Here is a 25,647-nt window from a genome sequence, read left to right as displayed (position 1 = left end):
CTAAAAGTCATTGTGAAGCGCATGACAGAATTTTACTCTTTTCTGTCAGTTCACAAATGGTTTACTGCTTTCTGCTTGTGTTTAAGAGTGATAAAGCTCACAATATTGGGTAATAAGGAGTTGCCGTTACATCTGTGCGATCTTAATTTTTCTGCTTGTTTGTATGTATCACACAGCTGATGTCACACATACATATTTGTATGTATCACACAGGTGGTAGCACAGTCTTTCTCTTGTACCCCATCCTGTCACAGCCCAGTATGAATAGGTTCCAGAGAATAAGTTAGAACTATGCAATCAAGTGAGCCATTGCTGCAAGACTTTTGCCTTACTATAGAGGTGTAAAGGTACACATTTGTTAGGGTGTGTTATATGAGAAAAAGGATGATTTTAGGGATGTGACAGCTCTGTGCTCAATGGAATCAACTCTAAAGTACAGGTCTTCTGTGCAGTCTAAAGTAACTTAAACTCCTCACAGGTGGGTATTTACATTCTGTTTCCCGACTGGCTGAGATAGTATAGGTTTTTTTAATCTACTAATTCAGTAGTTGTCCTGGGTGGAGAGCAGTCTGGCTAATGGTGGGGGTTTGGTGGTTTTTGCCCAATACCGGGGGTATGGAACTGGAGCCTACAGGTGGATGACTGGAAATGTTCCACTTGTTTGCTTGTACCTTCCTATTTCTCCACCTTGGCACTTTCTATTACCTGTGCTTTCCTCAGTAGTATCATTAGGGCAGATGGCAGTGACTGCCTTTGAATTGTCCTTGCTTATATATCCAGGAGTTGGATAAAAGCAGTGAACCTCCCTCTGTGCCCCTGACTAAGTCTGAGCACAACAGCAGCCTCTTCTTTAAAAGCTGAAATGCTAATTCTTGCAAGCAGCTGCTGTGTTACTATTTCTAAAGGAAAAACAGAAATTAGTGTCTCCATCCTTACCTGTAGTACCAGTGATTTGTACCTGGTCGGAGTTGGAAGCAAAACAGTGAATTAATTCTGCTTATGGTGCAGTAGGCTGTATTTTGGCTCCTTGAATGTGTATATTCTTAGCACTCTGATGCACAGCCACATCACCATCTCTGGGAGTTCAATCACTGCTACTGTTTTCATGCAAATAAAAAAAATCTCATAAACCCTGTTGTAGATCTTGTATTTGATCTAGGCGTTCACCTAAAAAGAAAAACAAAACAAAACAAACAAACAAAAAAAAACCAAACAAACAAAAAAAAAAAACCAGTTACTTCTGCTCCAAAAGGATTATTCTTGGATCAGAGGACAGGATATGGATGCAAAAAGACAAGCAGGGAAGTGTAAGGTGGTAGAAAAAGGTGGCATGTTGCTGTGATGACATTATTGTAAACTTAGAGGAAAAAAAAATCTGCATTTACAATCTTCAGAATTAAATAAATAATTGATCATCTCAGAATGGGATAATTGGTTTTCAAAGATACACAGAGAATGGAGCTCTTGTATTTATATATGCAGAAAATGTCTGAAAAATTCAATGTAGTTATATCAGCTTAAAAAACCCTTCAGATTTACACTTCCATCTAACTTTATTTGTTTTTCAGGCTTAGTTCTGAGTCTCTTACTGCACTCGAGATACCCAATGACATGCTTCAGATCATCCAGGATCTTATTCTGGACCTTCGTGTACGTTGCATTATCGTGACCTTACAGCACACAGCTGAAGGTAATAGAAGGCTGCAGGTCTCCTTGCTTACTGTCATTCTTTCGCCCCTAATTAGGCCAAACCATGTTCTGGAAAATAACGTGTTTATTACAGATGTTGTAGTGGCAGCGGACTCATCTGATTCTGTAGTCTCTCACAAGAGTTACTCAAATACTCCATTTTTCTTCCAGAAATAAGTTATGAGTATTTTCTTACCTCAGTCTAATAAATAGAGTAAGTTAGACTTGTTTCTTTAGGGTTGAGACAGTTCTACAACACAAGTGATTTTTTTCATGATGCAGCTTTTCCGTGTTGGAAATATAATTTATTTTCTTTCTTGAGTTTTTCTATAACATGAAGAATTAAATAAGCAGTGTCCTACCCCCAAGGACAAAAAAAAAAAAATCTTGCAGCCATTTATGAAGTATTAGTTGTGTGGTTTCCAGGGCTTTTTACTAACATTGTAATCTCCAGGGCTTCCTACTGTGTACACAACTTTTGCCATAAATGTCTGGATTGTGAAGGCCAGTAACATATTCTCTAAATCTAATGTGACTCTAATGTGGGGCCATTCTTCTTGCTGTCTCTGAAACTTAAATTTGAATGAAGTAGATCTTCCAGAAATAAATGTCTCTCCTAAAATCAGGGCAGATTGATCTACTAACTGTCTTAGCAGGGCTGTGGGGTTTTTTTCCAAAAGACTACTTACCCTCAATGTTAAATAAAATTAGGGCTTTTTAGTATTATATTTTAGTCCCTTTTGATCTTTAACATATGATTTTATGGAGGCTGACACGAAGATAAGGGTTTTACTCTACGCTTGAGTGTGCCAAGCATAGGTGGCAATATTAAGCAAGTCTTTAAACTTTTGGTGACAACAAATCATTAGGTATTTATGGTTTATTTGTTACAATATTGATCTGAATTGCATTCTTGGCTCTTATTTTATTAAATCTCATTTCACAATTAATATTCTTTTCCTGCATTAATATCAAGCCTGCCAGCCAGATAAGTTCATACGTTGTCGTCTCCTTAAAACTCTGTAAAACTCTGTAAAGTATTATCACTATTTCAGATGTCACTAAAAGTATGAGAAAGTAATTTTTGCTTTTCATCCCTTAGCCCAATTGAGTTCAATTGTTTGTTTTTTCTTAATGATAGGTGAAAGAGATTTTTTTTCTTTTAATTGTGACTTGAGGATGGTCTTATTGGACTGACTTATTCCTCTGTCCAGGAACTGTGAGTGATTCCTCAGATGTCCTGCTGTTTCAAAGGAAGAAAGTAGCTCTCAACCATTTTCTTGACAGTCCTCAGCTTATCCAGTCTCTGACCTACCTATCTAGTTTCTCTTGCACAGTCCAGAGAGCTCCAATATGTGATCAGTGATGAAAAACTCTGTTGTCTTACTAGTTTTGCCTACTTGTTGCATCATGGCAATAGCCCGGTTCTTTGTTTGGATGCAGAGTTTCTGCTCTGCATATTCTGATTGCTGGCTACACATTTTGTGTAAGAAAAACTCCTATGGTAATCTGCACCTTAGTCTTTAATAAAAGCATTTCATACTTTTCTTTCTTGAATCAAAAGAATTCAGATCCCTAGAGATGCTGGTATGTGTTATTGGCTGGATAATGTCGCTCTCTTTTGTCTAGCCATAACAGCAGCCTTCCTCGAGCGCTGCTTCCATCCCCTATCAGTGAAGCAGTTCTGTGTGTTGGCTATAGCATCAAGCAGGAGGAAAGATACCTGCTTGTATCATAACTCTCATTCCATGCATTGCATGCGGTATCTTTGGGGCCTGGCTTTTTTTTCTTTGCCTACTGAAGCAAAATTGTATTTCTGGAATGTATTTAGATAGTGGGGATTTTTTTCTGCACATGACCAGGTTGATTGGGCCCTTGAAAAAACTCTTATTATTGGAGAACGAGTGAAAGAACAGGTAATGGATATTCTCATGGAGCTATGTAAATGTATCTCAGAAGTAGCTATATCTGCAATACATAAATATAGCTTTATCTGCAATACAAAAAAGCTCCTCCTGGACTTGAATTTCACCCCTCTAAATATCTCAAAATATAAGTGCCAATATAAACTTCAGTCTCATCTTTTGCTGCATGTTGTAAGTTGGTAAAGGCATTCAGCTGTAGTTAAAATATTCAGATGTAGTTAAAATATTCAATAGAACACTTTAGCTTTTCAACTATAGTAAACCTGCCCACGCACCGGGTTTTTTTGTTGTCTTATGATAAACACCATATACACACACTGGCCCTGAGAAGGCAGTCTGTGTTCTTTCCCTTCTGTTATGTGATCACTGGTCATAAAGGTCATGAAAGAGAAATTATGTGAATGCCAGACTAGACAGGGGGTTTACGTGATTGTATTTGACTGGAATTTGATGAGCAGTGAAATATGAGAAAGAAATTTGGTGGGATTTATATTTGTATTAGCTAAGAACAGAATGCAAAACTGAGCAGCCACACAAGCATGTAAAGGCTGACCAGCACAATCTAAACCTTTAGAAGAATATCAGTTGAATTAAGTAGGAAAGTGAGCAGTGTAATTATTCTGCACAATTCCTTAATGCCTTTTATCCTCACTGAGCCTATACTTCCGTGAGAGTTGCAGAGTATGACACTATAACTAAGCTTCTTAATTTAGCTGCAGAAAGCACTAAGATTTTGAAGATACCTTTCAGCATGCATTAGTTATCCTCCTTTCTTGGATTTTTAGAAGAGATGACAATTCACTGAAATTTTTACTCATTTAAAAGGGAGTTTCATGGTGTGCAGGCACTTCTGATGAGTACTTTGTGTGTGGGAAAAGTATATCAAAGCCCCACAAACTGCACACAGTTGATCTTTGTTCTGTTTACACTTCAATTAAGCCCAAAACACAGTGATGATGCACAATGCATGCCATCCCTAAAGGAATTGTGTTTTTATAGTGCGTAAGTTTTGGATTCACATCCCAATAAGTAGTTGTATAGTAAGCCTGTGTAAGTTAACACCTTCTGGGTAGTGGAAGAGAGTGCTTTTTGCATATCTCTTTATGTATTTTTGAAGAAAATCTAGCACTGTGGATCTTTAATCCTGCGTGGGGACCCCGTGCCTCTTTTACAGTTCTGAATATGAATTATATGCTGTCCTTTCTGTCTTTACTAAAATGCTAGTCAGTTTTCTTTCATTTTAATTAAGAGCTAGAGTGTAATAGATTAGAGACTTGGATTCTTAGATGAAGTATTTTATATTGTGATTAAAAATTTACAAAATAAAAACAAACCAAAGCCTTCACAATATTCCTTTAATTCTAAGCTTTCCAGTAAATGATGGGCTTCATGCAAGTCCTGCCATGTATCATAGATGTGCTTCTCTGTGTGGAGTCACCAGCACACCATGTGTGAGTTCCATTCTTAGTCATTTGAGAATGCTGAAGGCTTTGAAGCTTGTAGTGCTATTTGCTTGTATGCCTAGTCATTGCAGTCCCAGTGTCTGTGGTTTATCTTTTCAAGTTCAAGGAGTTTTTAATAATGAAAATTTATACCTTCTCTCCCCACCCACCCATCCCATCTTTCCCCTATTACTCTGTTTTACAGATATAAAGAGATTAGCTGAAAAGGAGGACTGGGTTGTTGACAACGAAGGTTTGACATCGTTGGTGGGTATATTTCGTGTCTTGTACGCACTTTCTTTGCTGGATTTTTTTTTTTTGCATGTGTAATGATTTCTATATTCTTAGAAATTTAAATTACTTTGGACTTCATCTGTATGCGTGCAGACTGGTGTCTGTAATTTTATTAAAATATGAAAATATGAGAAGCTAAAAAAATGTTTTTAATTGTTTGAATGGTTACATATTTGAATGGTTTATCAAAGTAAAAAATCATACTTGAGGTCACAAGTTCAGTTCACATCAAAATGCTTCAAAACTTAGTAGGCACACTACCATGGAACTGGTCTGTAGCTAAATAAATAGGTCACTTATAATGAGAAATTGAACTGAAAAGCAACTAATTTAGGAGATTGCCTACATGCAAACAACCGATGACTTGAAACCAAATTCAGATAAATTAGTGAGATGCTTTCTGGAAATAAACAGTAATGAGTAATGCCTAAAACACAGCAAGTATGTTGTAGGTGTGACTTAAAAACAATCTGCGAAAGCAGAAAAGGCCTGTGGGAGGGAGAGTTGCTTTGTGTATGTTATCTAAGGGAATGCTCCACAGACTTTTTTAGTTCTTCTTATTTGCTTCTATAAATATGTGTTTGAAGTTGAGTAGGAGTACATTAAGCAGTCACAATATGCATACTGTAGGAAGAAGTGTTGTTGTCAATTGTAGTACTATAACCAGATTTACAGCTTCTGGTCTTGATTTTGGTTGCTGCTGCCATGGGCAAGTCCCTTAACTTTTCTGTTTTTCACTATGTTCATCTGCTGAATGAAGGCAGGGGGAAGGTTCTTCCACAAAAGTGTTGTTTCTTTATGCTTGTGTTGTATCCTGACCCATCTTTACTAAAAAACTGCTTAAGACTTTTTTCTACTTAGAAATCATCCATTCATTCCTTGTATACAACACTTCCCTAGATACCTTTTGAGGCCATGGTTGAAACATGCCAAATTTTAAAGGTGGAAGTTGACTATGTTTTGTCATAGCAAGAAAGTAGAGTTCATTGTGGTAATAATAGAGCAACAGTATAAAAAAGGGCCAGGCAGTATCTCTGGGGACATTTTGGGCTTGAGGTAGAAACTGTATTTTAAGTTTGCAGGAAATACTGGTTGAGGACCCCTTTATAATTTATATTCCAGGTAAAAGATGCAGTGAGACACAGAACCAGGTTTTCTCAGCCTCATAATATCCAAGGAATCACATGTCTAAACAGCTTTCCTCTCTTGACATGTGGTATTTTATAGTGTGGAAGCGAAAACCCAAGAGCAGCACTTTACTACTGGCCTTTTTCTTTTAGGGGATCCAAAAATACTAAATACAGATTGTCTTAGTGGCTTTTTTCATGGTTTTCATTTTGCCATGTGAGCATCAGTTTCACAATCCACCTCCACCTCTTATTTACAGAAATAAAAGTTACTCCCAAGCCTGAAGTTGGTGTCATGCCATAAACTATCTAGTGAATGAAAAGCAAGTTCACAGGACTTACAAACTTTTTTGTCCACTTCTTTGACCCAAATCCAGTAAGATGATGCCTCTCTTCTGGAGCAGTGACTTCTTCACGTTGCCCTGCACAACAGGTCCCTGCCCAATACCAGCAGACAGATGCATTAAAAAAAAAAAAAAGTGTGACTTACCAGGGAAGAGAGAAGGACAAGGAAAAAGTGACTGATGACTCTTCTGTGAACTTGTTGGCTCTTTCAGGATGAAATTGATACATGTTATCCAGACACTCATATTTCAGGTTTGGAAACCTGAGGGTAAACAACAGCCCCTCAAACCATTTTTTGTTCCATTTGAAAGCAGCTTCAGTCCAATTTTCTTAGAAACCTTTTGCTGAAATACAACGCAGAAATACTGCACATCTGTGGTAAAATTCTATCCCAGCTCAGATCAAGGAGTGGAGGAAAGAGTGTGTCAACAGGCATCTGTAAGGCTACAAACAGCTCTAAAAAGCTTTCATGAGCCTTTTATATGAGGCTGTTTGGTGTTAAAGTCTGTCATTCGGATAAAAAAATGTACATTGATCTATGCTAATAATTCTGTAGACAACTTACTTACGGAAGTGTATCACTATGAAAGGATCCTCTGGTAATATATGAAGTGTGAATTTTTTTTTCCCCCCACCCCTTATTTGGGATCATTTGGAAATAGAGAGCTTACCATATAGCTTTTAAGTTTTTATGTATTTGTGTAGTGTATATTTAGCATGCATATCTACAGCTAACAACTTGTTTGACTTTCAGCCATCCCAGTTTGAACAGTGCATTATTCATTCCTTGCAATCTCTTAAAACTGTGCTGGACTGCAAACCTGGAGAAGCCAGTGTAAGTTTTGAATTATGGTTTCATTTTTGTCCTTCTTCTGAAACCACTAGTAATTTATATTAAAAGAACTTTCAGAGAATGATCCAAGGATATAACTTTCCTCTTTATTTTTTTTCCCATGTACACCTTTTCACTTGTGCTAGGTTTTAGACTTATGTTTGTGCTTCCTTTATTAAGGGTAATTTGTGTGTATGGGGCATATTGAAGCTATATTTAAATCCTTAGAGCTGTTCTTTTGAAAAAAAATGCTACTCATGTTATTTTCAGATAGCAGTAGACATTAAATCTAAAATAAAAAAGGGAGAGGCCATTCCTAGGAGTTACTCTTCACTCAGTATTGGATCCAAATTACTTGAAGGACTTAAATTCAACTTTTTGTCCCCTTCTACTCAGTGCCTTGAGGCCCTGATTGATTGAAACATGGATGTTTTCTTTCAGGTTTCAGTGTTGTAAGGGAGTTTAACACTTTTTCAAACTCTCTTGGTTTTTTTTCTCTCTCCTCACATTAATCTTTATGACTAGCTTGTCTATTTCTTAATGAACATTATTGAAAAGAATCTGCAGTGAATTTAACTGCATGATGAATCCTTCTTTTTAGGACATAAAGACCTTGAAATATCCTGGGAGTTTTTGCTACAATTCCATTAGCCAACAATGACACATATCACGTGTACAAGCTCTTCCTTCTTTTTACTGTGTTATCTCCTCATGCTTATCAAACTGTTTACTGGGACTTGTATTCTCTCTCCCATCTTTAGGATGGAGAAAAATTGAAATTGATGCATAAGAAAACAGTGTCCCAGCAGCCATTCCTTTAATTGTGTCATCTCTTTAGGGATAAGTTACTCAGGCCTTCCTTGAGAATAATGCCATGTGAAGCTGTTCTGCTGAAATAATATGCTTGCATCTGCAGGTTTTCCAACAGCAGAAAACACAGGAGGATGTGTGCCAGCTAAGCATTGGGATCATGCAGGTAACTTGAGCACTTTGAAGTATGAAATTGTCAAAACAAATGACCATCAAAAATGTGCGCGTTGTACCTTATCCACCTCCCGAAAGGTATCTTAAGTTGATGACTGTGTTATTCCTCTGGTACACTCAGGCATGCTGAGAAATGTTTGACTTTAAAAGTAGGTAGAGCTTACTAGCTAAATCTGGGGATGGCAAATCCTCTGAGGGTAAGTGACATATTCAAGTATTTTACTGAATGTGATTGTTCAAGATTTTGCTGACAATTGACACGTGCTGACCTGATGCTATCTAACATCTATATGCTGCAGTGAGAGGAGAGATGCTGATTTTCATCAGCTGAAGATCTGGCTTTTAATTTTTGTATCAGAAAACAGTGTTCTTTGTAACATAATCGGATTTTTTTAAATTGATTTGAAATTAGGTAATAGCATTCTTTCGGTTTCTCAAGCATTTTAATAGTCTCCTCAAATAAGAAATCATGAGCCAAAGCAATAAAAGGATTCTAGTGAGGCTTCTGCAAGTTTTAGTTGGGATCCACTGTTCAGACTGAACATGTGAAAACTGTTAACCATGCTAATCAGCAGATCATCACTGCATCATTTTAGACATGCATCATGAAAATGACTTACCAGTATTGAAAATTACTGTGTTTTCCTACAAGTAAACTATGATGCATACAAAATAGAAAATACGCATTCAAAAGTAGTAACTAAAATGTTACTGTATTTATGTAAGGTTTAAGACAAAAAAAGGTGATGATGATTATTCTGCTTTTATTGACTGTAGTAAAAGTGAATTTAAGAACTTTTTTTAGTTCTGGCAAAAAATTTAGATCGTGCTTTATTATTTCCTAGGGCTTTATAGACTGTTTGGAACAACTGAGCACCAAACCTGATGGTGACATAGATACATCACAGTAAGTAAAAAGAAACAGGATTTGTGTGTAGTATTCTGAAATTGTGGATGCAAGTCTTTAATTTCAGTGGGGTGTGGTTTTATCCTTTCTGTATTTCATATTTCTTGTGAATGCTTTTGCCTCTGAGTAGTGATGCTTTGGAATAAGAGCAGGTACTTTTTATGTCAAAAAAAGTTGTGTGGCATCATGTAATAAAGATTGTACAAGATAATCAGTATTACAGTACTTATACCATTTTATTCAGTGACAGAAGCTGTTGAAGCAGATGTGTTGGTTTTGACATGACTTTACATGGAACCAGTTGCACTTGTCACTAAGTAACGTCCAGTCATGGTGAAACATCCCCTGCCTATCTTTTCTTCCCTTGGTTTTTTTTACTGATTCTATTGGTATTTCTGCTAAATTCATGAAAGTTGTTTGTTCAATAAATGCTTATGAGCCACTTACTTTAGAGATCAAAACAAGTCAGAGTAGCCTGAGCTTCCAGGAGTTACAAACATTTGTTTGTGAAAAGCCAGAGACTTGGCAAATAGAGCAATATGCATTAGAAAGGGCAAATTAACTATGGTTTTAATGCAATTTCTTTTTCTTCCTACTCAGATGACCATTGGCTGGATAGGTGTAAAAACAGAATCTGTGGCAAAACAGAGAAATTATAGAAAAGAAAAATGCTTTAGGAAGGAATGGAAAGGTCTGTAGCTAGAATGGTACTATCAGACCACCAAGCTCCTCCTGCAGGCTTTGTGGGCATCTTGGAAAAATTGAACATGGGCTGCTTTGTTATCTATTGTAAGAGGGGTTTGAAACAAGGTTCCATTTCATTCCTGTTCATTTGAATCCACCATGTATCAAATAATCAAAAGCACCATACTGCTTACTTTTTGACCAAAATTCCTAGTCTTTCAGTTGATGTTTCATCTCCGGATTTGTTTGGAAGCATTCATGAAGAGTCAAGTCTTTCTTCAGTAAGTTTGGCTTTTATTTCTAAAAGCTGGTGTGAAAGTATTTCTCAGAGATACAGGGATGTAGCTCTTTTTTATTGTTATGCTCTTATAAATATTGTTTATTTCGTTTTCCTTTTTTATAGAGAACAATTTTGTATTCTATAGGCATTTCCTAGACACATCAGCATGAGAAAATACAAGGCTATAAGGTTCTTATTGAAAACACTGGTTTTTATGGTATCTTAGTGTACTATGTTAAGGTAACTCATGAAAATGATATTTGAAAGTGAGTCCTCAGAAACTAAAATGGTGTCACAGAAACCAGTGAAAATTGCACTGGCGTTAAGTCAGCTGAGGATTTGACTTTTGATTTATGAGCTTGTTTTAGATTAGAATCAGTCTGATTACTAGTTACTTTTTAGAACCCGTGAAGATACAGATATTCAGTAATACAGTTTTCCCCAGAAAATTTACTGAGAGTAAGTGTTGGTTATTTGTTTGACTTGTTTGATTTTGGGGTTTTAGGAAGTTGGAAAAAGATTTTTAATATTCTTGACACTTTGGTGAATGCACTTTCTTCCAGTTAAGCAGCTGGTGAAAAAATGTAGGTTTCACCTGCAAGAAACCTATGAGAACCTCTTCTGAAATTAATATTCCTTAGTACAGGTTTTAAATGTTGTCAGAAGCCCAACTGTGCCTAATTTACAAGAGCAATAAGAATTTCTGCTACAATAAAGAATCACAGATTGCCAAATTTGGGCAAGTTTCTGAATTGTAGACTATAATAATACAATAATTGTATAATATAATATAATATAATAATTGTAGACTATAATAATTAGTTCTTTATATCATTTTATTCTTGCAACACATAAGATTTGATATTAATTGTTAACTTGTGGCTGTGGCTTCTTCCCATATGTCATAGGTACAAACACTTAAAAAAAAAAAGAAATTATCATTTTAGACAATGTCTGGCTTTCATAGTTCCATGGTATCATTTTCTTATGTAAATCACAAGACATTTTGTCTTCTCTTTCTTGAATGAGAACAGAGAAAGTGAAGGATTGGAGTAAGATTGGTCACTGCATTTTTTAAATTCTCATTTTTCGAATAGTCTGCATACTGACTGATTATAACTTAGAGTAGAAGGCAACTCTCAGTCCTAGTCATCATATTAGTGAAATACAAAACTGTCAGGAGTTCTGGGTCTGAAAACCAATACCATTTTTAATCAGATCAGTGCTGTTATGGTGACTTCATTGTCAGATAATTTTGTTTTCAAAATATTTTCTCGGTTGATTTTTAACTTTTATCTGAGGTAGAAAAATAGTTTGCAATCAAAAGGAGAGAGGAAGAGGGAAGACCCAACCTATTTAAATTGTTCTGTCTTGTTTGGTTCTTTGCTTGGAAACTGTATCTTGTTATATCAAGATCAGGGAAAGACAGTTGTGATATCTCAACTCCAGAATGTATTTGCCTCCCTTGTAGTTAAAGAAATCATTGAAGAACAGACTTAAGTTATAACCACCTAGAATTTCTTCCAATTGCTGAAATTATATAACGTACTTCAGAGCCTTCTAGTATTTTAGAGTCGTTGAGTGCATTTGTTCAGTACCTGCTTCTCTTGTTTTAGCCAGCTTCATGTGAAAGTGAAGATGATCTTCAGTTGATTTTATGATGGTCATAATTCTTAGTGTATTTCTTGAAACAAAGTAAAATCCAGAAACAGCTTCCTGGAAAGCTGTCCAAACCTAATTTTTGTAAAGAAGTCTTAACCACAATTCTGTATTAGTCACAACTGTTCCAATGAATGGTCCGGATCCTATAAGAAGAAGCATGTTCAGTCATCATACCTGATACTCATTCAGTTCTCAGTAGTTTATTGACAAAAGTATTTTCATACCCCACTTTATTTATGAGGATGTTTATTATGCACAGAGAGTCAGTAAAGTACTTTGTGTACATTTACAGTGTTGGTTATGCTGATGCTTCTTTTTTTAACTGGTATACTCTTTCTTCTCTTAAATTTTTAGGAGCAGAGACTTTTAATTGCGCTTAGTAACTGCCGTTACCTGGAACGTCATACCTTCCTAAATATAGCTGAACACTTTGAGAAACATGGCTTCCAAGGTGTTGATAAAATAACTCAAGTAAGTGAGAGCACTGGAATGAAGTAGCATTGCTTGAAGATTTTTATTTGGTTTACTTTCTGTGGAAAGTAGGTGCAAGTGTCCAGACATCCAAAATGACTCTTGGGTGAGCCTTCCATAAATGGGTGGGGCTCCAAGCATCCGTTGGACACAACAACAACAAGGATATGGTTCTGTGTGTTCTTACAGGGCTTAAGTAGCTGGTGTAGAAAATGTGAGCTCTTGTTCAGGACTTGTGTGTTCAATGGCAGAGCTTATCTGATTTCTTAGTAAAGCTGTTTAATGTCACTGTGTTCTCTCAATGCAGAGAGTAAAAGATTGTTATCTCAGGAATATACTTGATAAATTATTTCTTCTGGAAATCTGCATTACTGATAGCTCTTGTTCATAAACTAGTTCACGGGTTTTTTGTTGTGTTTTAGGGGGGGGTTTTGTTGTTTTTTCTTTTTCAAAGAATGAAAATGTCAAAGTGGGTGGCAGTAGCTGTCTCATTTTCCTGCCTTTTTGTAAAGATTAATCACTTCTTATGGGAAATGTTGTGACTTAATCCTTAGGACCATAAAGCTAGTTTATTTACAGAAATATTTGTTGATTGGAAGTAAAATGTTATCTTTTCCAGTACAGAGTACAGTATTTCACTCAAATTGATTGTTCAACTATGTAGTACATACTTAGTCCCATTATGCCTGAATGTTGCTTGAATTTCTACAGCCTAAATAGTTTTGAATAGCATTTGAAAGGGATTGCTGTGATTTGTATGGTTAGCACAATATAGAAAATTACTCTGGATAGTGCCATTTTTTGCTACCGAGTTGAGCTCGGTACAGTTAGTGTTGTGTATATAAGCAGCTAAGACATCTGTTATGTATGTGTTCAACACCCTGCCTTGCACAGCCACATCAAAGTAGTGCCACTAAAAGTTTGGTATGTTTAGAAATTACCAAATTCAGGTGTTGAAATGGCAGATTAATTTCCAGTCTCTGTTAACCCTTTGAAAGCTCTGACTGGTGCAATACTGCATGTATGGGACACATCAGTTGGTAATGCCAGCTGGGAGGGTTTGGATTAATTAGATAGTCATCACAAAAGGGCAATTTTTGAGCCCTTTATTTTTAATGACAATGGAAGCTCATAGATGTTTAGAGGGGTGGGTTGATAGTTTCAGTTTTTTGTTCTGTCACCTAAACTTCTGAAAGTTTTTAATTTATTTAAATATTAGATTAAAAAATTGTAATAAAGAATTGGCAAACTTTTTTTAAAGACTAGTTTTTATCTGAGAAGACTGAAATTAAATTATACTTTTAAATTCTGTCAGCTTTATAAATTTAATTTTAAAGTGAATTTTGTACTGTGTTTTAGGAAAAAACTATCTATTCTTACATTGGGTTGGTCTTTTTAAAGTTGCCTTTGTTAGTAGGGAAGTGATTATTATCTAATATTCTGAAGTACAGAAATTATAAAATGGTAGCCAAGAACATTTCCTTACATTCTATATGGTTATTTCAATTTTTTTTCTTAGTGTTCCAAATACAAAATTACATAAAGCAGCCAAACATTACACTGTGCTTTTAGCACATGCTACCTTGGCACATACTCATGACTCTTGTACTTCTCTGTGGAGATTCTTTAATTCAACTTTTTATCATCAGTTTATTCAATTAGGAAGTGGAAAAAAAGATATATTCCATAAAATTCATCCAAGCTTATTGATTAAGCTTCTGAATAAAATTGTTTCCACAGTTCTGGATAATTAGATAAGGTAGAAGGGTAGAGGCTCAAAATGACTTTAATGCAAGAATTGAAAACTGTAATCACAGGAATGTTCATAGCAGAAAGACAAACAATGTGAGAATCGTGTAATTTTTGTGAGCATTAAACCCACTTAAGGATCAGGAAAATGGGTGTAGATGGTTGATGTTAAGGACTTCTGCTGCTTCTCTCCCCCAGTCCTGGGCTCAAAATACTTTCAGATTAATTGTTCATTCTTTCTTGCAATCTTTCCACCAGCTGAAAAACCAGGTTACCACTATCTTAATTGTGTATTGAACCTGAAACAGGTTGAGGATAACTTGTATTAAACAAAAAAACCTGTACTGAATGTGCAGATGATCTTTTGTAGTGAATGGCTGCAGAAGTGGACGGTGGAATTCCTTAATTCTAAAACACTTTGCTAAGGAACATTGAAGCAGTTGTTTTACAGATTCTTTGAATGGGTGCATATTTCCAGGGACTTGGCACTCAAACTTATTTTTCCCCCCTAGTTCAAAGCTAAATAGGAATGGTCTAAGGGTTGTTACTCTCCCTAATCATAAGAAATTTAAGTGACAAATGTCTTGAAACCTGTGTAAGAGGAAAAAAGAGCAAGATTTCTGTACCTTTTAAAATGTGTTCTTCTTTTAAAATGGCAGTCAGGTAGAAGGAAAAGAGGAAGAAAATAGCCTTGATCTTCTCATGCCTTATAGAAAACTTGCCTTTGGGATAGAGATCCTCTTGTGTACAAATCAAAGAAGGTTCATTACCTACAAAAGCAGGAAAGTTGTGGTGTGTCTTGTTTCTGAGCACCTACTTCACCATCCCAACTTTCCTAACATCAACTTTCATCAGTAACAACTGTTTTCCCTTACCCTTGTGATCTCATTCCTGAAGACTTCTCTGCCTCTGTTCCTGACTCAAATATTGCAGTTCCTTTTTCTCTTCATTTAATAATGTAGGCATGCCAGAATAGAACACAATTTAGAGACATGCCTGTAATAATAAGTTTCAACCCTTATTTTGCAGTTTGCAGTATTAAATCCCTAGAAAGGAATGGTAAGGAGTCTTTTCTTCTTCTGAATTCCCAGTCTGATCTAGAGACTTGCTTTTAAAGCAGACCTCACTTTTAAACCCCTTTAATTCTGGAAATTATTGTTCATATATATGCGTGCGTGTGCGTGTGTGCCTTTTCCCCTAATTGCTGAGGAAAATGAACACTAGTTTAAAAGCTTTATTTTTGTATTGCTTCAGCTCTTATTTATATAGGTAAATACATTTCAGCAGAAGTCACATGATATTTATATCTTAATTTTAATTTCATTTTATTTGCATATAGCATCCATTACTGTATTTAGGTACTGATGTTCTACATTGCGTTACAGAATTTTTTTGTAGAAGCTGTGTTTAAATTTTATACAAGGCTTTTTATTAAAGTTGTTCAGATACAATTAACAAACTATCCATATCCCCTCAGCTTTCAGAGTGGCTGAGTTCTGTGAATTACAAAAAAATGCATGGAGAGCTGTCAAAGAGAAGAATTCTGTAGATGTTAATGTGATGCAGCTTATGGTTCTATTGTACAGAGATTTGTTGAAGTAGAGAGGGGAAGTCCATATGTTCAGTTTCAGAAGACAGAGACTCCTAATAAATCATGTATTTTTTAAACACATTGAGAAATCGTAAAATTAAAATTTATAGATCTGAAGTATTACATAAAAATCTTAATGTTTAATGACAGAAATTTTTATTTTTAAATATTTTAAAGCATTCACAAAATTCAGTTGTTTACTTTGCAAGATAAGGACCTCCTGACATGCAGGAAAAAAAAATCATGCCAGTAGATATCTGCCTGCTTAGGCATTCCTTGTGTTTTTCACGAAAATGTCGATTGCTGAATACAATCAGGAAAAAAATTATACTGGGTAGGATGGACAGATAATATGGAAGTTCTTAAGTTTTTATGTACATAATTATGAATTGAAATGTGTCAATAATTGCTGCCTTTTGCTGAAATTAAAGAAGACATGAGGAAATTTTTTGGGCGTGTGATTAAATTCTTTTAGTTAATGACTGTTTACCATCTTTCTCTTTCCTTTTTTTCATTTAATCTTTTAGGTTAGTATGGAATCCTTGAAAGAGCTGGATCAAAGACTATTTGAAATGTACATTGAATTCAAGGCGGATCCAATAGTTGGGTCATTAGAACCTGGCATTTATGCAGGATATTTTGACTGGAAAGATTGTCTCATTCCAACAGGTAAATACCTGCTTATTAAACTCAAATGATTTTAACAGTGATTGATAGGAGCTAAAATATACTGTACAATTAAAAACTTTTTTCTAGTCGGTGTTTTTAACTTTTGACATGTTCTCATTATGAGTTCTTTCTCACAGACTTTACTTAATTCCTAAATCATTTTTCAAATACCCCCAAATGATTAAAGCTGCTTTCATTATTGATAATCTCTTTAATACTTGTTTTTTGTGATTATTTTGCTTCATTGCTTATATATAATAGAAAGAATTATAAAAGCCATCTTTGCTATTTTCTAATGAAATTCATTGAGGTAGTTTGGGATATTTTCTAATAGAATCTGGCTACTTTGATAATAGATGTAATTACAGTTCTGAAAAGGTAAAATTATGAGAAAATGCACATTATAACAGTAGTTCAGCAAACTGCCATTGAAGGGCAGGTATAAGGTGTTTAAAATGACTGAGATGTTAGTCATTATTCAGATTCTTTAAGATCCTCTATTTTGAGGAAGCATAATATAAATAAGTCTGCCTTTTTTGCGCACTTAGGTCCTGTGAACATGTAATTTGTCCTATGTAAAACCGATACATTTAAATCCCCTATCGCATATATGCCTGGTTAATACCAAGTAGAAATTAGTTGCAGTGACATAGTACATGGCATTTTGAAGGTGATCTTGTCTTAATCAATTTGTACATTCTTGTTTTGATTTTTTCATAGAGTTGTCTATGGCAGACTTAGTAAAAATTCTGTTGTATTTAAAAATTGGATATGGAGGTAATTACAAGAAGCACACTGGCAATCTGTGAATCAAGAGCTGCAGGTGCTTGTTTGCTTAAAACCACAAGGATCTTAGAGTTTATTGCTTTAGAGAAAAGTGTCTCTTCCATCTCTTGTTAGTACTTTTGTGCTCAGAATATACTCTGTGATACAATGTACTGTGGAAATAACTTAGATACTCATCTTGCACATTCAAAAATGTGTCTGAATAATTCATAACTTATCATCATATTTGAAGTATGTTTTCACTTGGCACGTTTGGATTCCCACCAGCTAACCAAGACAAAGAAGTTGTGTCAGCTTTTTATATTCTCATTTCTTGATCTAGTGCATTGGCATGTATTTACTAGGTTCACATTGCCTTTAGGATTATTTTGTAGTCTTTTTTTTGTTTAAAGGGAATATTGAATTTCTGGTAGAGGTGGGCCTTAGCCTTCTTGTTGTCCTGTTTATTGTTGGTTTACATACTTTCTCCGGAACTTTCCAGCAAAAATTGATGACAGTGAATATTAGAGACACCCTTTTAGGATTACATATGATAGTGTTGGCCAATTCAAAATAGTAGAAAAGTTGTTTGGGGATTTTTTTTAATCCCCAAGCTAGACATGTTAAAAAGGAACATATAGACACTTCTGTGCTTCTCCACCTTGATGAACTACCTTTCTGATTAATTAACCTCTGTCAAATGTACTCTGTTGACTATTGGTATGAAAGTATCATGATTAACCAGCAGCTAAGCACCACACAGTTGCTCTCTCATTCCCCTCCTGCCCTGGTGGAGTAAGGGAAAAAATCAGAACGGTAAAAGTAAAAAAAAGTGTGTTGAGGTAAGGACAGTTTAGTAACTGAAATAAAATAATAATAATAATAATAAATTCTAATGAAAAGGAAAATAACGAATAAACCACCAGGAAGAAGAAAGAAAGACAAGTGATGCAAATGAAAAATAGTCACTCCCACCAACTGACCGATGCCCAGTCTGCCCCCAGCCAGCTTTCCCCCTAGTGTATATACTGAGCATGACATCATATGGCATGGGATATCCTTTAGCCAGTCAGGAAAAGCTGCCCAGGTTCTCGTGGACCCCCACCCACTCGTTGGCAGGCCAGCATGAGAAACTGAAAAGTCCTTGACTTAGTGTAAGCATTGCTCAGCAGCACCTGATTCGTGGTTATGTTATCAACATTATTCTCATACTAAATACAGTACTATACAAGCTACTAGAAAGAAGATTGACTCTATCCCAGCCAAAACCTGGACAAAGAGTTACTTTGAGTACCTTCAGTTTGTTTGATTATAGCAATGGTTCGTTGACCCTGGAAATATTTGGTGCTCTGAAGATAAAGTTAGTAAGTGAGTAATAAGTGACCTCTTCATGCAGGTAGAGGAACTTCATTATTGAAAAGGACTGGAAGAAAAAAGCCTCTTTGTGAGGCATATGAGAATCAGACTTTTTCCAGTATTCAACTTAAAAAAGAAAAAAGATCACCCAACAGCCATATAATTGATTTTTTCAATAAACTGATAGTCACAAACAACTTTAAATTGTACAGTAAGATTTTAATTGAGAAAATATACTTGTACATAATCTAAACAATGCAGTTAATGCTGCAGTAGACATGCTATCTTTTTTTATTTTCCTCTTAGAAAAACCCAAAACAAACAAAGCTCTATGTTACACTTAATCTCCAAGAGCATGAAAAATACCTACTTTATTGAACTGAAATAGCATACATATGACTGGGAGTGGGTCTAACTTGAGCCAGACACATCGTTCACTCAAGGATTTGTTAAAGAGTGTCATATTGATTTCTTAAGAAAAAATCGTATATTAGAAACTATTACCTGTTTTCAGTAATCTTTACAACTGCAAAATTTAAATATTTGATTTGTTTAATTTGCCTGGTTTGGATCTTGAATTTCATAGCCTTACTTTTTAAAAATAGAATTAAAAAAAAAGAATGGCAAGGCAAACTCTTTAGACCTCAGTTGTGTTCCTGAGTAGTGCTATCTGTGATGTGTAGTGTTGCACCCTTACTGGATGATTGCTGGGACATTAGAGTTTGGAGTGAAGATTTTTTTTATGTGTTGTTTCTGCATTAGCTTTCAAATAGTACTAATGATAGTAAAAAGAGAAATTTTGACAAGATCAGGTTTTTTTTTGAAGGGAAAGGAGAGGTCAAAACACCAATTCGCACATATTTAAAAGGTAAGGTAAAGACAAATAACTTCCCTGATTCAATCGGAAACTTTCAAGCACCCATCTGGCCACTGAAAGTCTCACCAGAATGGGAGCATGTTGATGCCATGATACATCTTTTGCAAAGGACATTTTTGAAAATGTGCATATGAAAACACTCATGATTTGGTTAGGAGCAAGATTAAGAATTTTCTGGTGATGAATTTGCTGTCCAGTCCAGAGCTTCAAGACTATGGCTGTTTCTGAACAGCTGTCTGCAGAGGACACTTGATCTGGACTATTGGAAGTAATGCTTTTGGGTAGATGGAATAATTCAGGGGAGGATGCTAATGCTGAGATAGGAAATAGTGTAACTGCAAGAGAGGGAGAGACTGGAACAAAAAGCTTGTCATGAAGACTGGTATCAAGTAAGGAATGGAGGTGGAGCAAGGTAGGAAACCGGGACCGGATGAGCAAGTTAAAAACGTAAATTAGGGTAGGATTTAGAAATGAAATTAATTAATCCATTTTTATTTAGGTAAATTAATGGATTGCACGGGACTGTTCAAACAAGAGACAGGCTTGAAGTGCAAATAAAAGGACAGAGAAATCTGATATTCACTAGACAAGTGAGCTTACGAGAGGCTGCTGTGTAATTGAAGAAATCCCCTCGATCTTGCACTTTCATCCTTTAGGGATAACAGCCTATTTGTATTACTGATTACTTTCTTTGCACAGCTTACAGAAGTTATGTATGAATTATTGTATACTTGGAGTATCACTACAGGCAATGCTATATATAGGCAATACCACTAAGTAGCAATAGCCTAAATGTTTTGCCTTGACAGCGCTATCAACATTTTCTTTTTGAGAATCAAGGCTTCAAAAGTCAAGGTCTGTATCATCAGCAAAATTAATCAAATCCACATAAATTTCTGGTACAGAAATTACATCTATTTATTGCCAATATTGTTGTTTAGCCATGTAGACCAATGCAGTAAGGGAATTCTCTGTTTTCCAATTTGGTTTTTTGTTTGTTTTCTTTTCCATATCAGTAAAAATTATCTACAAAGAAGAACTACACAAATGCAATAATTTATAATTCCATCTTTAAATAATATTTTTTCCCACATGAGTGCACTTGACTTGCTACATAAAATGACAGCTGATTTGGAAATACAACTGGTTTTTATATTAAGTGGAACTGATACAGGCAAAAATCTATCCTGAGCTGTTACAGCATTTGAGAAGTGAATAAAGCATAATCTGGGTGGGGAAAAATGGTGCAGGTAGGTTTCTGTCCTCAGAGTTTGCTATGTCATGTAAATAACTCAAGCGTTTTTGTCTTTATCTTTAAAATGCCTTCTTTGAATCCTGTCAGTTTGAACATTCATGGTTAATTTGACTAGCTAAAGTCTTGTAAGGTATAGAACATTCAGAAAAATCTTATCCCAAAACCTTGACACTATTTATCATTGGCAGCTCTGCAGGGATCTGTCTGTAAGTACTGAGGACAACACTTCCTTGCATCATAAAATTCATAGGAAAATACAAGAATGAGAAGAACATTAAATGAACAGTTCTGAAGAAGAATTTAGAAAAAATTAAGAGGCCTGTCTTTTGAGGAAGCTTTGAAAAATATATACTATTCAAGTGTGGTACCATGTTTCTGTCAGTGTGGAAGAAGCTTATGCCTTGCTCATTTAGGCAATTGTCCTATAATTATCAGATATTTCCTTATACATATGCTTTTTGTTACAGTTTTAAGTATAAAAAAAGGATCAATTGTTTGCATGGGGCAAATTTTCATTTAGCCTATGTGCTAAAATTTTTACTGTTTAGTTTTTCAACATGCATGCTCTTTTCAGTATGAAAGATCTGAATGTCAGAGCTTGTGCACAAAGTAATTTTATATTTGGCTCTTTATTTTGATCTAAGGTGTGACTGCTGGTGTTAGAAGGCAGTTTTATTAGCTTAATTAGATTTATTGTTAATAAATAACTCATTTAAGTTTTCATTTTAGTTTCAATGTAGACTTCTGAGTCTTTACAACAGATTTCAATTTTAACATGCAGCAACAGTGAAATCTAGTTTAGTTCTTTTCTCTTGTTTGAAACATTGTTCTAATTTATTCTACATTATTAACATAATTAAAAGAGATGAAAGGAACAATAGGAAACATAGTGTTAATCAGTTGCCAAGTATGTTTTTAGATTGTTTTTTGTGTATACTGGTCAATCTGATAGTTTAACATACAAGGGGGGTTTTTGTTCCTGTTCATACTTCTCTTTTTTGATAGTAAATTGTGTTTGTTGGGGGTTTTTTATTTCTAGCTTAAAAAGCATAAGTTATGTCTTATTCATGTGACAAAATTAGGCAGCTTTTTGTTTATATTTTTACATAATTTTTTTATATTAAAAATTGATCTTTTTTTACTTGCAAAGCTGTAGACTTTTGGAGAAGGAATGAGGTGGTTGCTCTGAATTTGGATAGAAGAAATTTCTGTGTATTGTTTGTGCAATACAAGCAAAGGTAGTTGTGGTATGTGGGCATTCAGTCTTTTTGATTATTAATGTGAGCTTTTGCATGCAAATCTCAAATTACTTTTCATAATATGGCAAGTTTGATTGTATTTAAGTTGTTTACATATGCAACTACTATATTAATTTATGAAAGACTGTAGTATGTGAGGATTTGTTTACCACACAAAAGGTTGATGTTCATTTATTTTTCTGAGGAATTCAGATACGGTAATATCTCTTCATAACTTATTTTGAAATGCTGGCTGCTGTGCAGTCTAGCCAGCATTCACTCGGAGTTCACAAGCATACAGTTTTTCAGCTGCTGTTCTAGCAATCTCGTTTAAATATGTATCTTCTGTGTTTCGCTTGTGTTGTCAGATGTTGGGGAGGGGGGTTGTAGTATATAAAATTTCACAGAGCTTTGAAAGTTTTAGGTGATTTTGCACTTTCAACTGAAAGTTGATTGTGGTTTTTAGATATTCATTCTGTACTTGGCATAAATTGAATATAGCAGAGTTAAATCTGAATTTCTTCTTCTTTGGTGTGTTAAGGGATCATTGTTTGAAACATTTCAAATATATCAAATGCCACTATTACAGTAAAAGATTAAGTGCGTCAGATCTGCTAAATCAGATTTGTTATACTTGTCACATCTTTTATCTGTTATTTGTCTAATTTATTAATCTAATAAAAAACTTCTAATGGCAATAGCCTGATGAAAAGGTACTCAACAGTTAAAAATTAAATATCAAAAGGCATATTTAATTTGTAGTTACGCAGTGACATACTTGTCAACCCTAACTTTTCTTCTTTTGTTTAATTTGGGGCACCAGCACCCTGCTTACATGAAAGATGACAAGTGCATTTACATCTTAAAAACATTTGGATATAGTACAAATCATTTTCTTTTTCTTTCTTCCTTTTTTTTTTTTTGTTAGAAATAAGCAATTACTTTTTGACTGAAATGTGCAAAATAGTTTTGTTTGAAATCTCTGTAACCCTTTAGATTTCTCCTAACCGTTCAAATGGGTGGCTTCAGAATAATAAAGTAGATGATTTTGAACTCCAATAGTCCTCAAACTGTTGGTGTCCTCTCTTTAGGAATTGTCTGACTTTTTATGCTTTAGTAAGGCCAAATTCTGGTGTTTTGATGCAGGGATATAATATACTATGTACGTGAACAGAAAGAAAACGATGTTTTGCAGGTCTGTTGCATATAATTTTAAGGAAGAAGAGTATTCTGCACTGGCAAATGAAGTTGCTAAAGGTCTTGTCAGTTTGGGGGGTTTTGTTACAAAATACCAGTAGTTTGTTTATGACACAAGGATTCTAACACATAGTAGTCTTTAAATAGTCCAGTTAAAATATGTTATTTTTCATTCAAGCTAACTACTCATGCAACATACATTAGTAAATGGATGTTTCGTGCTTCTGGTAAGGAAATACCAACCAAATAACAATTAAATTTGTATTAGGATGAGTTGAATTCATTCATCCTTAAATGACCGATCAATCAGCAAGTGTAACAATCCATGTGTTGAATGACTACAGTTCTTGCATTTGTTTTACTCTACACAATTCTTCACAGAGCAGAATCATGTACTAAAATTGTAAAGCCAGGGGCCCTCATATTGTAGCCTTGCCATTTTTTGTAAAAAAAAATTAATTTGCTGCTTGAAACATAAGCACAAATTTCAATGCATGTTTCAAAATACCTTCATTTTTGTTATTCAATTTTAACGTGAAATTTTTCTTCAATTTCAATTTCAGGCATTCGGGTTTCATTCTATTTCTCACTTCTGTCAACATTGTGTTGTCATATTATATTGGTGTCTGAATTGTAAATTTTAAGGATTATTCTAGGTGGTGAAATGGAATGCACGTTGTACCCTCTATGTCCTTGCAGAAGATGAGAACAGGAGAAGGCAATGGCCCTTCAGCTTGCCAATTTCTTGTGCTTCTCCAACTTCTTGCATGCAAGATTTTGTGCTGCTAATTTTGATTCAAGTTTTTGTTGGCTGGTCTCAGAAGCCTCTAGACTCCACATGTACAAGAATGCAGTAGAGTTTATCTGCAACTTAACTGGTTTATACCTTATGCTTCCTCTTGATTTTCACAGATCTGCCTTCACTCACAGTTCTGATTTATGGCATTTTCTGTTATTAAGTCTATCAGTAGTTGTTTACTAGACTGCTGTCCATCACTCTTCCAGCTTCTCTTTGGCTTTATCTGTCAAACTTCCTGATAGGATACCTTGTGGCATTTCTGTCTATATGTCTGTGCTTTGCTAAAAACTATTAAGCTCCATGAATTAAGCTCCAAAAAACATTTTATCTTCGGTATTTTTTCAATAAAAGTTGGAAAATCTGCATTCTTCTCAAACTACAAAATAAAAGTGGTCTGCAAATTTGAAAATTGGCTGTTTAAGCAAGGTGTATTTTAAAAAGGGAAATAACGTATTTGGGAAAAGTGTTTGTCTCATTTGAAAAGTTTGAAGACCTAAACCAGACTTCATTTATATTGCTTTAGGGATAGGAAGAGCATGAGTGCAACATCTTTGTATCTCTAAAATGAAGTCTTGCTGTGATTCCTTGGTCAGATGGCAGCCTAGTCTTGTAGCTTGAGAATTGTGTCTCCTCACATACCTGTTCTAACTGGTGGTATTACACATCACTCTAATACCTGAATGAGATGATAGTTATTGCCACTTCAGAGGATTTATTTATCAGACATGTCTGACAACTCAGAAGTCTCTTCTGTTGTCTAGACAGTTGTAGGAAGTTGTATGATACTTGTCATCAGTTCAGCATTTTCTAGTTTATGCGGTCAGTCTCTGTGAGGATGTGTTAATGTCAACAATCTTTTTTTGTTTTGATTTTTTTACAAGGAGACCTAAACTTTTTTTAGCCCCTGAAGCATACCCTTTGAGAAACACTTAAGATCTTCTAATATCATTTAGTATTTTTATGACTGTCTTTGATAATAGGATCTAATCCCTGCATTGCTCAAAGCAGAAAGCTAATTGGAGATTGGAATCAATGATAATGCATACAGGAGAAAGGGCAAGCATTTTTTCCCCCCTCTTCCAGCACCCTTTATTTACAAGCATGAATGAGGGTATATCCACACAGGTTTTGTACTGCCTCAACCCTTTCAATAAAACAAAAGTAGTAATAAATTGTATCATCACCAAAACAATACTCGGTGCTCTAGCTTGTTGGCATAGTGAATGTTCTCATGTTTATTTTGTATTTGATAGGCACAAATGGCACCTTTGTTTCCTGTGAGGTTTACTGATTACTTTGGGTGCCCCAATGTTACGGAATGATGCAGGGAGCAGTTTTGGAGCACAGGCAGGTTGGATTTGCAGGTTAGATAACTGAACAGAAATGAGCGGATGGACATGTGTGAGAGGAAGAACTCAACGGGGTTGGTTTACATGGGTTTGAAAGCCAGAACTGAAGACTAGGGAGATGAGGGGAGGTATGAGAAGATCATAGGCCAAAAAGCTTAGA

The 25,647-nt window shown here is 35.2% G+C and overlaps 1 protein-coding gene across 1 annotated transcript in view; it reads left to right on the top strand.

Moving 5' to 3' along the window:
• Nucleotides 1-25,647, top strand: part of EXOC2 (exocyst complex component 2) — a 128,665-nt gene that overhangs the window by 76,311 nt on the left and 26,707 nt on the right. The window contains exons 16-23 of the mRNA XM_042049176.1: nucleotides 1,569-1,690; nucleotides 5,262-5,323; nucleotides 7,577-7,657; nucleotides 8,571-8,630; nucleotides 9,484-9,545; nucleotides 10,444-10,510; nucleotides 12,526-12,642; nucleotides 16,510-16,651. Coding sequence (XP_041905110.1) covers nucleotides 1,569-1,690; nucleotides 5,262-5,323; nucleotides 7,577-7,657; nucleotides 8,571-8,630; nucleotides 9,484-9,545; nucleotides 10,444-10,510; nucleotides 12,526-12,642; nucleotides 16,510-16,651 — 713 coding nt within the window. The remainder of the gene's footprint in view (nucleotides 1-1,568; nucleotides 1,691-5,261; nucleotides 5,324-7,576; nucleotides 7,658-8,570; nucleotides 8,631-9,483; nucleotides 9,546-10,443; nucleotides 10,511-12,525; nucleotides 12,643-16,509; nucleotides 16,652-25,647) is intronic.

The sequence above is a fragment of the Corvus kubaryi genome, unplaced genomic scaffold, assembly GCF_017639235.1.
Source record: "Corvus kubaryi isolate FWS band 111438036 unplaced genomic scaffold, C.kubaryi_AGA036_p1.0 69, whole genome shotgun sequence".
NCBI lineage: Eukaryota > Metazoa > Chordata > Aves > Passeriformes > Corvidae > Corvus > Corvus kubaryi.
The sequence above is the reverse complement of the archived record's forward strand: the minus strand, read 5'-3'. Positions and strand labels throughout refer to the sequence as shown.